Source organism: Hyperoodon ampullatus, assembly GCF_949752795.1.
Source record: "Hyperoodon ampullatus genome assembly, chromosome: 13".
Classification (NCBI taxonomy): domain Eukaryota; kingdom Metazoa; phylum Chordata; class Mammalia; order Artiodactyla; family Ziphiidae; genus Hyperoodon; species Hyperoodon ampullatus.
The window spans coordinates 62,699,581-62,711,915 of record NC_136926.1 but is presented as its reverse complement, the minus strand read 5'-3'; the positions used below and the strand labels follow the sequence as shown (position 1 = coordinate 62,711,915).

General features: G+C 42.5%; 1 protein-coding gene across 1 annotated transcript; it reads left to right on the top strand.

Annotated features, from left to right (window-relative positions):
- Positions 1–2,715: 2,715 nt before the first annotated feature.
- On the top strand, positions 2,716–11,827 carry ATP5F1A (ATP synthase F1 subunit alpha; the record flags this gene model as incomplete). The annotated part of the gene is made up of 11 exons (XM_079718185.1): positions 2,716–2,854; positions 5,488–5,657; positions 7,932–8,105; positions 8,193–8,359; positions 8,565–8,713; positions 9,033–9,184; positions 9,293–9,517; positions 10,039–10,146; positions 10,255–10,399; positions 11,354–11,504; positions 11,615–11,827. The coding sequence occupies 11 exons, from the start codon at positions 2,716–2,718 to the stop codon at positions 11,694–11,696; spliced, it is 1,662 nt and encodes a 553-aa protein (XP_079574311.1). The 3' UTR covers positions 11,697–11,827.
- Between the last annotated feature and the right edge of the window lie 508 nt (positions 11,828–12,335).

The window sequence follows — 12,335 nt, the reverse complement described above, 5'->3', positions numbered from 1 at the left end:
ACGAGAACTAAAGCTGCCTAGAACCAGGCTGTTTTTTCTTTCTAAATGTGCTGGAGACTGTTTTAAAACGGTTTATGGCATACAACTGCTGGCACTGGCACTGCCACTCAGCCATTCTTGCATCCATTTCTTGCGTTTCCTAAAGTTCTCTACTTCCATCACTCTGTAGTTAACGCCACGAGAGGTTCTTTATTATATTTCTACGGGAATGTATAGTTTTCTATGGTTTCCTATTTTTGTTTCATTCTCACAGGAATCCTGTAAAATAGATGGACACACATTATTTTACCTACTTTCACATTGAAACCACACACTCGGAGTATATGACTTGACCAAGATGAGGTGGTAGAGCTGGAATCTGACCACAGTGTTCTGACTCCTATTGGGTGTTTCAGTCTCCTCAGGTTATACCATGCTGCTGTCCACAACCTCCTGTAGTATACTGTTACATTAGGAAACGTAGACCATGTACTCAACTTTCTGTGATATGTGGTTTAACATCAAATTGTGGATAACTTAGCACCAAATATCTTTCTCCTAAGTCATATGCCTATTTTAAATGATTAAACTTTTCAACGAAATTTAACTAACTAGCCAGCACCATACTGTATGGCTTTCTTATTCTTTTTTGTTTGTTTTGGTTAAATATGTATCTGCTCATTAACTAAATTCCAGATAAGTGGGGGGAAAAGTTATTTTTTGCCCTTTGTCCACTTTCATCACTACAAGTTTTACAAAATATTCCTGAACTTTGTTTTTACAAACCAAAATTTTACCTGTTCCTACACCTAATTTCCAGGAGGACTGTCGTATGTATCCATGGCTCATCTTGAAAAGAAAGTAGAATATTAGAGAAAGGGATTGCTGGCCATATAATACTTGCAAGCTGTTTTAGGAGATGACTGTTATAACCCATACTCATATGCCCCACCCAAATTAAGGTGTTGTGTAAACCAGGATTTGGTGGATGAAGTTGAAAGGTCCTTCTCAGTACAGCCGCAAGTGAAGGCAACGTTAATAGTCTCCACTATCACAAAATACCCAACATCCCCCCACCCCCGCCAAATTCTCTACATATCACAAAAATCTCAATATCACCAAAAAATCGGTAGGAGGAACAAAAGTCCCGCCCTGATTTCATTGGGTTGGTATAGAAAGTTATTTTCATCATTTCCATTTTACTTCAAATGAAAAAGTAAAGTCCCTACTGTCATGAAACTAGTTGCTTGTAGAGGAAAAATTGAGCCCTAGCCCACTCTCGAATGAGACTTTTGATTCTGGACCATTCTTCTCAGGATTGGCAACCACTCTATTCGAATTTGTGCTTGTTATACTTTTTTTAAAAAAAAGTTTCCTTTTATTTATTTATTTATATTAATTAATTAATTTTTGGCTGCGTTGGATCATCGTTGCTGCAGGCGGGCTTTCTTTGGTTGAGGTGAGTGGGGGCTACTCTTTATTGTCATGCGCGGGTTTCTCACTGCAGTAGTTTCTCTTGTTGTGGAGCACGGGCTCTAGGCACGTGGGCTTCAGTATTTGCAGCACGCCGGCTCAGTAGTTGTGGCTCGTGGGCTCTACAGCACAGGCTCGGTAGTTATGGTGCAGGGGCTTAGTTGCTCCGTGGCATGTGGGATCTTCTCAGACCAGGGCTGGAATCCATATCTCCTGCATTGGCAGGTAGATTCTTAATCACTGAGCCACCAGGGAGGTCCCCATGCTCGTTATACTTTTTAAACAATTTGCTCTAATTCGCAAACAGGATTCTTTTAGATCGAATCTAAAAGAACTGCGATTCTCAAATTTGAGTGCTTATCAGATCATCTAGAATGGTGTGGATGCTTTTCAAAGATTCAGATTGCCCCCAATTTTTGACTCAGAGGGTCTGGAGTGTTAGCCAGCGATCTGCGGATTAATCCGCGTTAATTCTCCAAGCCGGAAACGCTCTGCTGCCAAACCGCCCAGTTGAAATAACTGTTTACTGCACCTACATCACCAAGGTTTAATAGCTGTAGCTTCGGACCCGCCACAATCAACCCCCCTGACGGTCAAGCTAGCCGCGCCCCAGGACGGGGTGACGCCAGCATCATTTCCCTGCCGGGATGCGGTCTGGTAACTGCTTCTTGGCCGGTTCCGCTACCCATGTGGTCGCCCAGGGCAACCATAAGGTCGACGCGAAAGATAAAAGTAAATGGGTAACCAATGCCTGGGCCGAAGCTGGCAAAGGTCTAATTAGTCATTTGGAGGTTCAAATCTAAAAACGATACTTAAAAAAAGTAATTACCGGCAGATTCGCGTCCGGGGGAGGAGCGGTACTTCCGGGTCACGTGTGCTGGCGCCTTGACCTTCCTCGCAGCTCGGCCATTTTGTCCCAGTCAGTCCAGAGGCTGCGGCTGCAGAGGAAGCACCTGAGGAGGAACAGCGAAGATGCTATCCGTGCGCGTCGCCGCGGCCGTGGCCCGCGCCCTCCCTCGGCGGGCCGGGCTGGTGAGCGCGGGGTGCCGGCGGCAGGGAGGGGACTCGGCGGCAGTAGGTGGTGATGCATGGGCTCGGCCGCTCTTTCTGCGCGGAGGGTGAGGGGCTGTGGTAGGCGGCGCCATCTTGCTTCGCTGGCCACTCGGGCTGTCCTGGGCTGGCGGCGGAAGGGCCCTTTGGTCGCCCCGTGCGGGAGGGTGCAGAGCGCTGCAGGGGAGGCAGTGACATTCGTGTTGTCCAGAGATGGCGCCTCCGGAGGATTCCAGTCTTTGTCTGAGAGAGGCCTTGAGTGAAGGTCAGGACTGGGGCGCTAGTTTTCCGAGGCCTGCTGCGAAACGGCGAGGTTCGGTCCCGCTGCTTCTCCGGGACTTCCTCGCTGAAGGTCAGAGCACTGTTGTCAGGCCTGGTTGAAGCGAGCGTGGGGAGCCTGACATTGTATTGAAGGTCAGCAGGCCCCAGCCTTCCACCTCTTCCCCGAGGTCGGTTCAGAGGAAATCAATAAATGAAGGTGGCTTTCTGAATGCTTCAGTAGGCGGTCTCTTAGTGCGGAATAGTGAAACGATCATGAAAACACCGTACAGGTGCAAATATGCATTTCACTGCGGCCGATACCTTGACACCAGAGGAGCTGGCTTCTAAATTGTCCCAGTCTGGCAGATTTTTCTTTGTGGTGCTTTGACGTGTTTTAAGATTTCGTCCTTGAGGAATCGTTAGTGTTTGAGAAATCAAGTAAAATAAAATAGAACATAGGTTGGAAAAAACCTGTGGAGGTCAGTGCCCTTCATTACTAATACCACTTGGAGTTAAGGACATAACCTTTAGGTCCTGTGTAAACACTTTTACTTGTTCTTTCATCTTAAGAGTAATCTCAGTTTGGGAGGTGAAATAAATATATTGGTCATTTTACTACCCTAACAACCTTTGGTAGCGTTTTGGATTTCTGTTAGCAAAAAAAAAAAAAAAAAAAAGCATTTTTAATGATTTTCATCCAGGTCCTATAGAAGGGAGTGTCTTCAGAATTGACATTGACCAACCACAGTGTTACAACTTGAAGGAGGAGGGGTCCAGATTACTGCAAGCTTTGTTGAAGGCATTTTTTTTTTTTAAAGTGCATGTGCCATATCTCTTAGTTTCTAATCAAGCTCTAACATTTACAGACTTTTTATTTTTAAGATTAAAATAGAAAATCTATTGAGATTTGCCCCTTTTAGGAAGCAGTTTATCAAATTGAGAATTTCCACAACTCAATTGAAATATATCTAAAGTCAAAATAATATTATCTGATGCCTTTAAAAAGAAAGATATTTTGTTAGCTGTTGCTTTTTAAAATATGCTATGCTTTTTTTTAGCATATTTATCGGGTACCGGGAGCTGCATAATAAATTTTCACATAGATCAAAAGTGCTTTCTCAAGTGGTTAATATTTACGCTGATAATTTGATCAAGCCAAGCCTGCGTTTGTTTAAGCTTGCTAGTTTTATAAAGGCTTTTTTTTAAACTAGATTTTTTTAAAAAATCCTTGCACTAGGTCTCCAAAAATGCTTTGGGGTCATCCTTCATTGCTGTAAGGAACCTCCATGCCTCTAACTCTCGTCTTCAGAAGACTGGTAAGTTGTTAATTCTGTGTCTACACCACACTTACTACCTTGCTATTAAATGAAAAATGAAGTTACGTAGGTTACATACCTACTGTGGATGTTCTGGGTTTTTTCCATTAGTTTTTTCTTTCAACTTTAGTTACTATGGAGTCTCTTAACCCGTAATGAGCCATTTAGCCCTGTCTTAGTAGGTTCTCTTGTTCTAGTGAAATGAACTATAATTATGTATTTCTCTTTTGATGTTAGTACAGGTTCTTTTTTTTTCTCATAATGAATGCCCCTTTGGTGGAAACAAAGTATATATCAGGTGGTGGGCACCGTTTCTGATCTATGAATCTTTTCCTCTCCTAAAAAACACTGAAAAACAGGTAATTTTTACCTCTTTGTTTTTCAAAGACAATAATTGGTAACCTATACCTGGCAGTCTGAATTTGCACATTGTAAATGCAATAGAGAAGTGAGGAGGTAAGCTTAGGAAGATGCTGTAGGTTGGGGAATTTCTTTTGAGTTGTGCATTAGGGCTTCCGAAATAAAGTTAGGTATTTCCCACATGCTGAGATGAAGAATAGTACCTGCGTCCTTTTAAAGGAAAAGTTACAGCTTTTCCCCACTACTTGAAAGTGGAACATTCTAATGAAACCTTTCCTTAGCTGAAATGGCTAAGGAAAGAAGCGATTACCCTTTTTTGTAAAAGTGAAATGACATAAATGGAACTTCGGAAAAGAGGGGGCTACATGTACTACACTTTGTTAAACAGTTGCCTTTTTTCTGGCTGCAAGGCTTGCGGGAACTTAGTCAAGACCAGGGATTGAGCCTGCGCCTTCAGCAGTGAAAGCACAGAGTCCTAACCACTGGATCGCCAGAGAATTCCCAAAGAGTTGCTTTTTTTTTTTTTGTGGTACGCGGGCCTCTCACTGTTGTGGCCTCTCCCGTTGCGGAGCACAGGCTCCGGACGCGCAGGCTCAGCGGCCATGGCTCACGGGCCCAGCCGCTCCGCGGCACGTGGGATCTTCCCGGACCGGGGCACGAACCCGTGTCCCCTGCATCGGCAGGCGGACTCTCAACCGCTGCGCCACCAGGGAAGACCCAAAGAGTTGCTTTTTAAAATACACTGCATTTTAAAAATATGCTTTTTATAGAGTTTAGTCTGAGTTATATTCAAGTTTTAACATAAATACAGATTTCCTAGAGATTAAACCAAAGAATTTTGTCTCCTGAAGTTTTCTCTCAGTCACTTGGATTCATTTTCATAGTGGTAGGTATCAAGCTTTTTTGAATAAAATGTTGGACATTATGTTTTAGAATGCAATTTGATGATTATGATCACAACTCTAGTTTATATATTGTTAGGGAAATGAGTTTCGAAAAGGTCCGTGGACCAGGCTGTTTTTGTAATGGAATTGTCCTCTCTTAATAGGCACTGCTGAGGTGTCCTCTATTCTTGAAGAGCGTATTCTTGGAGCTGATACCTCTGTTGACCTTGAAGAGACTGGGCGTGTTTTAAGTATTGGTGATGGTATTGCCCGTGTACATGGGCTGAGAAATGTTCAAGCAGAAGAAATGGTAGAGTTTTCTTCAGGTTTAAAGGTGAATTATAAAATAAGATTTTGATGTTTTAGCATTGGTGTCTCCTCAGTTATTCATTTAGTAATTCAGAGATTGTGTCACATTTTTTTTTTTAACTTTGAATCCGAACCTGCTTCACTGTTTGTGTTTGTCATTATTATAGATTGTGAAAAAAATAAATTTTTTGTTAATCAAACTTTTTACCCTAGGGACTGATTTACATATATAAGTTGTAACCATTAGCATTGAAATATAAAACTGAGTAAATCTTCACCCAGATTTTGAGAAGTTAAAGTCTGGTTGTAGCTGTTAAGATCATCCTATACGAAAGCATTTGATAACTTTAATTAAATTCATTTCCGTTGGAAAGTTGAAAGCCACTGACTTTGTATTTCTAGTAAGAGTGGATCTATTGTTGAGAAGTGAGCTAGTGATGTAGCTATCAGAAGCTCTCTAATAATACAAGTCTACTTTTTTCTATTAGATTGAGCCTAGTTGGGCAGTAGGGTGAGAAAAGTTGTAGGAGTCATGGGTTCTCTGATGAAAGCAGAGCATGATATCCAGGTGGACCAGGAGCAGTAGAATTATCCACTAATCACACAGGGGGAAAGATCTTGGTCTTCTTGCTAGTGTCCTGTGTGGAAAAAGAGCCTGTTGGTGTGGAAGACTAATTATGGAGCCGAAAGTTTTATCAGTAGCTCTCAGACCTTGGCTAAAAATTTAACTTCTCATTTATAGTGTATATATCTCTTTGAGAGGTTAGGCTGAAATAGATGAACTGAATTTCCTTTTAGCTTTTTTTTGGGGGGGTGCTGTGTTGGGTCTTCGTGGCTGCACATCACATGGGCTTTCTCTAGTTGTGGTGAGCAGGAGCTACTCTTCATTGCAGTGCACTGGCTTCTTATTGCAGTGGCTTCTCTTGTTGCAGAGTACAGACTCTAGCTGCGTGGGCCCAGTAGTTGTGGCTCGCAAGCTCAGTAGTTATGGCACACAGGCTTAGTTGCTCCGCAGCATGTGGGATCTTCCCGGACCAGGGCTCAAACCCGTGTCCCCTGCACTGGCAGGCGGATTCCTAACCACTGTGCCACCAGGGAAGTCCCAACAGGGCAATTATTAATTTAAATTTTAAATAGCCACATGTGATTAGTGACTACTCTGTTGAACATCAGATATTCAGACTAAAGATTTTGTACATGCGATGATATTCCATGATATTCCTCTGTATTTACTGTAATTCTCCAGAGCTTCATTTATTGACCAGAGTCAGTTCCTGGACTAGCCTTTTTGCTTTGGTTATGATTTAGGGACCTAAAGTCTTACCATTTTGAAATATGATTGTATTGATGAGGGGTGACCCAGCACTGTCATATTATATAGATTTGTTCTTGATTAAGTAGCTTTTTTTTTTTTTTGCGGTACGCGGGCCTCTCACTGTTGTGGCCTCTCCCGTTGCGGAGCACAGGCTCCGGACACGCAGGCTCAGCGGCCATGGCTCACGGGCCCAGCCGCTCCGCGGCATGTGGGATCTTCCCGGACCGGGGCACGATCCCGTGTCCCCTGCATCGGCAGGCGGACTCTCAACCACTGCGCCACCAGGGAAGCCCGATTAAGTAGCTTTTAATTTAACTTTTTAGTAACCTGTTGGGTACAGGTTCTGACTAGATCGTTTTTTAAAATTGTTCATGGAGTTCTCACAGATGTGAATCAGGCATGTCTTAAAATTCCCAGTTGAGGGCTTCCCTGTTGGCGCAGTGGTTGAGAGTCCGCCTGCCGATGCAGGGGACACGGGTTCGTGCCCCGGTCCGGGAAGATCCCACATGCCGTGGAGCGGCTGGGCCCGTGAGCCATGGCCGCTGAGCCTGCGCGTCCGGAGCCTGTGGTCCGCAACGGGAGAGGCCACAACAGTGAGAGGCCCGCGTACCGCAAAAAAAAAAAAAAAAAAATTCCCAGTTGACCTTGATAGCTTTATTTCATACTGGCACCCAGTTCAAGAACCATAGTCAAAGGAAATGCAGTAGAAAAAGCTTAAACTGTTCAATTTCTTTGCTTCTTTTAGTTCTTAGAGGATGTGATAAGGTGCTTCTTAGGCTTATAATTCTAACCTATGATTATTCAAGGGAACATGTTGCTGTTTTAGAAGTCTTAACTAAGGAAGATTGCTCGTTGGAAAGATACAAGTAAACCAGATCTGAAAAGTCAATATTACTTTTTCCCTCTATTTTCATATGTAGTGTAGGTATATGGGAAGAAGTGCCACTCAAGCTTCATGGATATTCAATTGTGTCTTTTGTGTAGGGTATGTCTCTGAACTTGGAACCTGACAATGTTGGTGTTGTCGTGTTTGGAAATGATAAACTAATTAAGGAAGGAGATATTGTGAAGAGAACTGGGGCTATTGTGGATGTTCCAGTCGGCGAGGAGCTGTTGGGGCGTGTAGTAGATGCTCTTGGTAATGCCATTGATGGAAAGGTAGGTTTAACATTTATTAGATGTGGTTGTAGCTTCTAACAGAGAGCCAAACTGATTGTTCTGGGGTTTCTTTTTATCGTTTAACAGGGTCCAGTTGGTTCCAAGACCCGAAGGCGAGTTGGTCTGAAAGCCCCTGGGATCATTCCTCGAATCTCTGTGCGGGAACCAATGCAGACTGGCATTAAGGCTGTGGACAGCTTGGTGCCGATTGGTCGTGGTCAACGTGAGCTGATTATTGGTGACCGACAGACTGGGTAAAGACTTGATAGTTTGTTGAAAAGTTCTAACTAAAATTTGCTCTGTGGAAAGATTACTTTTAGGCTTGGAATGGTAAATACTTTAGATATCCAGGAGAGAGTAGAATGTGATATGAGGAGGAAGAGGAAGAGGAGTGAAATTTAAGTTGGGGGATCCTTTGAAGTATTTAGTAAGATTTATGTTTATTTTCTCTTTTTAAAGCAAAACGTCAATTGCTATTGACACAATCATTAACCAGAAACGATTCAATGATGGAACTGATGAAAAGAAGAAGCTATACTGTATCTACGTTGCTATTGGTCAAAAGAGATCCACTGTTGCCCAGTTGGTGAAGAGACTTACAGATGCAGGTATTAAGGAACTGTAGTGTCATTGCTGTTATCTTGGATGCTGCTAATCTTAGGATAGCTTATACTTAATGTAGGCTGATTTTAATTACTCCCTAATGAGCTGAAGTTTCTAATCAATACAAAAGTAATAAGTAAAAACCTAATATAAAACAGCAGCTAACTTTTAAGGTTCTGTCAGTTTCTTTAAAGTAGAAGCTATTTGGATAATTTTAATAGTAAATCACAGTAGTAAAGCACTTAGATAATTTTTATTCTCGTCTCTAATCTAAAATCACAATATTGATAACCATATAAAACTTAAAATTTATTTTCTTCTCAGATGCCATGAAGTACACCATTGTGGTTTCAGCTACTGCTTCGGATGCTGCCCCACTTCAGTACCTGGCTCCTTATTCTGGATGTTCTATGGGAGAATATTTTAGGGATAATGGCAAGCATGCTTTGATCATTTATGACGACTTATCCAAACAGGTCAAATGAAATGTATTTTTAGACTCTGTATGTTGGTGCCCCAGTGGTAGTTGACAATTGTAGCTTCTGTCTAATAGGTGAACTTCACAACCCTTTTCTATACCATAGGCTGTTGCTTATCGTCAGATGTCTCTGCTGCTCCGCCGACCCCCTGGTCGTGAGGCCTATCCTGGTGATGTGTTCTACCTACACTCCCGTCTGCTAGAGAGAGCAGCCAAAATGAACGATGCTTTTGGTGGTGGCTCCTTGACTGCTTTACCAGTCATAGAAACACAAGCTGGTGATGTGTCTGCTTACATTCCAACGAATGTCATTTCCATCACTGATGGACAGGTATTGATTTTATGATTAAATAAGTGTGAAAGCTTCGGATGATTTGAAGGCATTGGTTGAGATTAGTAGTTTTGAATTTGTTAAATTTGTTAATTTGTTCAATACTTTTTACTTTTCATTATGGAAAATCTCAAACGTAAAGAGAATAGTATAATGAAACCCCACATATCCCACCCATTTATCAATTCGTGGTATAGTGTACTTCATTCTTTCTTTCTTTTTACCCACTATTCTCTTCCCTGTATAATTTTGAAGCAAATCCTGGAGAGATCACACCACTTCACCTGTATAAGTTTCAATATAAATACGATACCTGTTCTTTTCTCATCTCACTCACATTTTCTAATCTCAGCAATAGAATATGCAGGTTGATTGGGTTGTGAAAGATTTGAGGAGCTCTTTACCATAAGAAGACATTTAGCATTCTTCTTGGCTTCAGCTTTTGCTACAATGACTTAATTTTGAAAAGAGTTGATTTCTTTAGGCCTGCTAATAAGCGTGAGTATTTTCCTTACATTTAGATTTTCTTGGAAACAGAATTGTTCTACAAAGGTATCCGTCCTGCCATTAACGTTGGTTTGTCTGTATCCCGTGTTGGATCTGCTGCCCAAACCAGGGCCATGAAACAGGTAATTTGCATCACTTTGTCATTAGGTTAAAAATCAAAGTGTATGGTGGTCTGTGACATTGAGGTAAGTATTTTTGTATTGTGTGAATTAACCATTTCTGTATTTCAGGTGGCAGGTACCATGAAACTGGAATTGGCTCAGTATCGTGAGGTTGCTGCTTTTGCCCAGTTTGGTTCTGACCTCGATGCTGCCACTCAACAACTCTTGAGTCGTGGTGTGCGTTTGACTGAGTTGCTGAAGCAAGGACAGTATTGTGAGTTGTACTTTCCATTTGGTCAAGTTCCTACTGTGTGTTAGGACCTGGGAATATCACATAGCTCCTTATAAGAATATGTGCTGTTAATCTTTGATCAAAGATGTTGTCTTTTTGTGTGTGTGTGTGTAGTACGTGGGCCTCTCACTGTTGTGGCCTCTCCCGTTGCGGAGCACAGGCTCCGGACGCGCAGGCTCAGCGGCCATGGCTCATGGGCCCAGCCGCTCTGCGGCATATAGGATCTTCCCGGACCGGGGCACAAACCTGTGTCCCCTGCATCAGCAGGCCGACTCTCAACCACTGCGCCACCAGGGAAGCCCGATGTTGTCTTTTGAATGTGATTGATACCTGTGTTACTTAATTAAAATACAGTCCTTATCATTTGAATGTAAATGTGAGGAAAGGTGTACTAATACCCTTCTTTTGGGAGTTAAGACATAGTAGATTCCATTCCTCCCCACCATCGCCCTCTTGGCTATATGATTGTGGAATTTGGCAGATTTAAAAGAATGTTAGTGTTGGGAATTCCCTGGCAGTCTAGTGGTTAGGACTCTGCCAAGGGCCTGGGTTCGATCCCTGGTCAGGGAACTAAGGTCCTGCAAGCTGCACGGGTGCGGCCAAAAAAAAAATGAAAAAAAAAAAAAAAAAGAATGTTAGTGTGTACTACTTTGCTATAAAATTTCAGCAAGTTATTTATACCCAAAAGAATATAAATGCTGCTGGATGATATACAGTGCTCATGGAATATGCTCAAAGGTTACACTTCAAGGCCTACCATTATGAGGAAAAAACTGATTCAGGGCGGGGAGGCAGGAAGGAGTACTGATGTGGAGTTCCCACTTGTGAAAGTAGGCGATCTATAGAGACATGTTAATAATTTGTGGAAAAAGTAAGTTTCTCTGACTTTGGAAACATGGCATTTATTTGTTGAGCAACTCACTTATTTCTTTTCAGCTCCCATGGCTATTGAAGAGCAAGTGGCTGTTATCTACGCTGGTGTCAGGGGGTATCTTGATAAGCTGGAGCCCAGCAAGATCACTAAGTTTGAGAATGCTTTCTTGTCTCATGTTATCAGCCAACATCAAACCCTGTTGGGCAAAATCAGGTATGAACACAACTGATGTCTTTTGTTAAAATTCTTTTGAATTCTGTAATTAAGCTAGACATTGAATTTTTATCCAGGTCAGAACTGATCAGCTTTTTTTTTCAAAATAGGGTTGATGGAAAGATCTCAGAAGAGTCAGATGCAAAGATGAAAGAGGTTGTAACGAACTTCTTGGCTGGGTTTGAAGCTTAAACTCCTATGGATTCACATCAAATGCCAGTTTGGTTTTGTCATTGTTTCTTCTTGTTCCATTTATAAAAGGATTATTCCAATACTGCAGATGTACAGTAATCACATTAAAATAAAGGTTCCATATTGCTTGCTGTCTTTCTATAGATTCTTTTTTTTTTTCTTTTTTGTGGTACGCGGGCCTCTCACTGCTGTGGCCTCTCCTGTTGCGGAGCACAGGCTCCGGACGCGCAGGCTCAGCGGCCGTGGCTCACGGGCCCAGCTGCTCCATGGCATGTGGGATCCTCCCAGACCAGGGCATGAACCCGTGTCCCCTGCATTGGCAGGCGGACTCTCAACCACTGTGCCATCAGGGAAGCCCGAATGTCTTTCACTTTGATATTTTCCTCATGATTAGACTAGGGTTATAGGTTTTTAGGTGAAAGACCACAGAGGTAAATTACCAGTCTTACCACCTGATGTCAAGGGTACATACTGTCAGTGTGAGTTATGACTGTTCATGTTAATCTGGATCACCTGCCTGAGGTTTTGTTTATCAGGCTTCTCCACTGTAAGGTTACTCTCCCCCCACCTCCTTCCATATTGTATTCTTTGGGGGGAAGTGACTACTCATAGCTTCCACTGAAGGGATGGGAAGTTTTG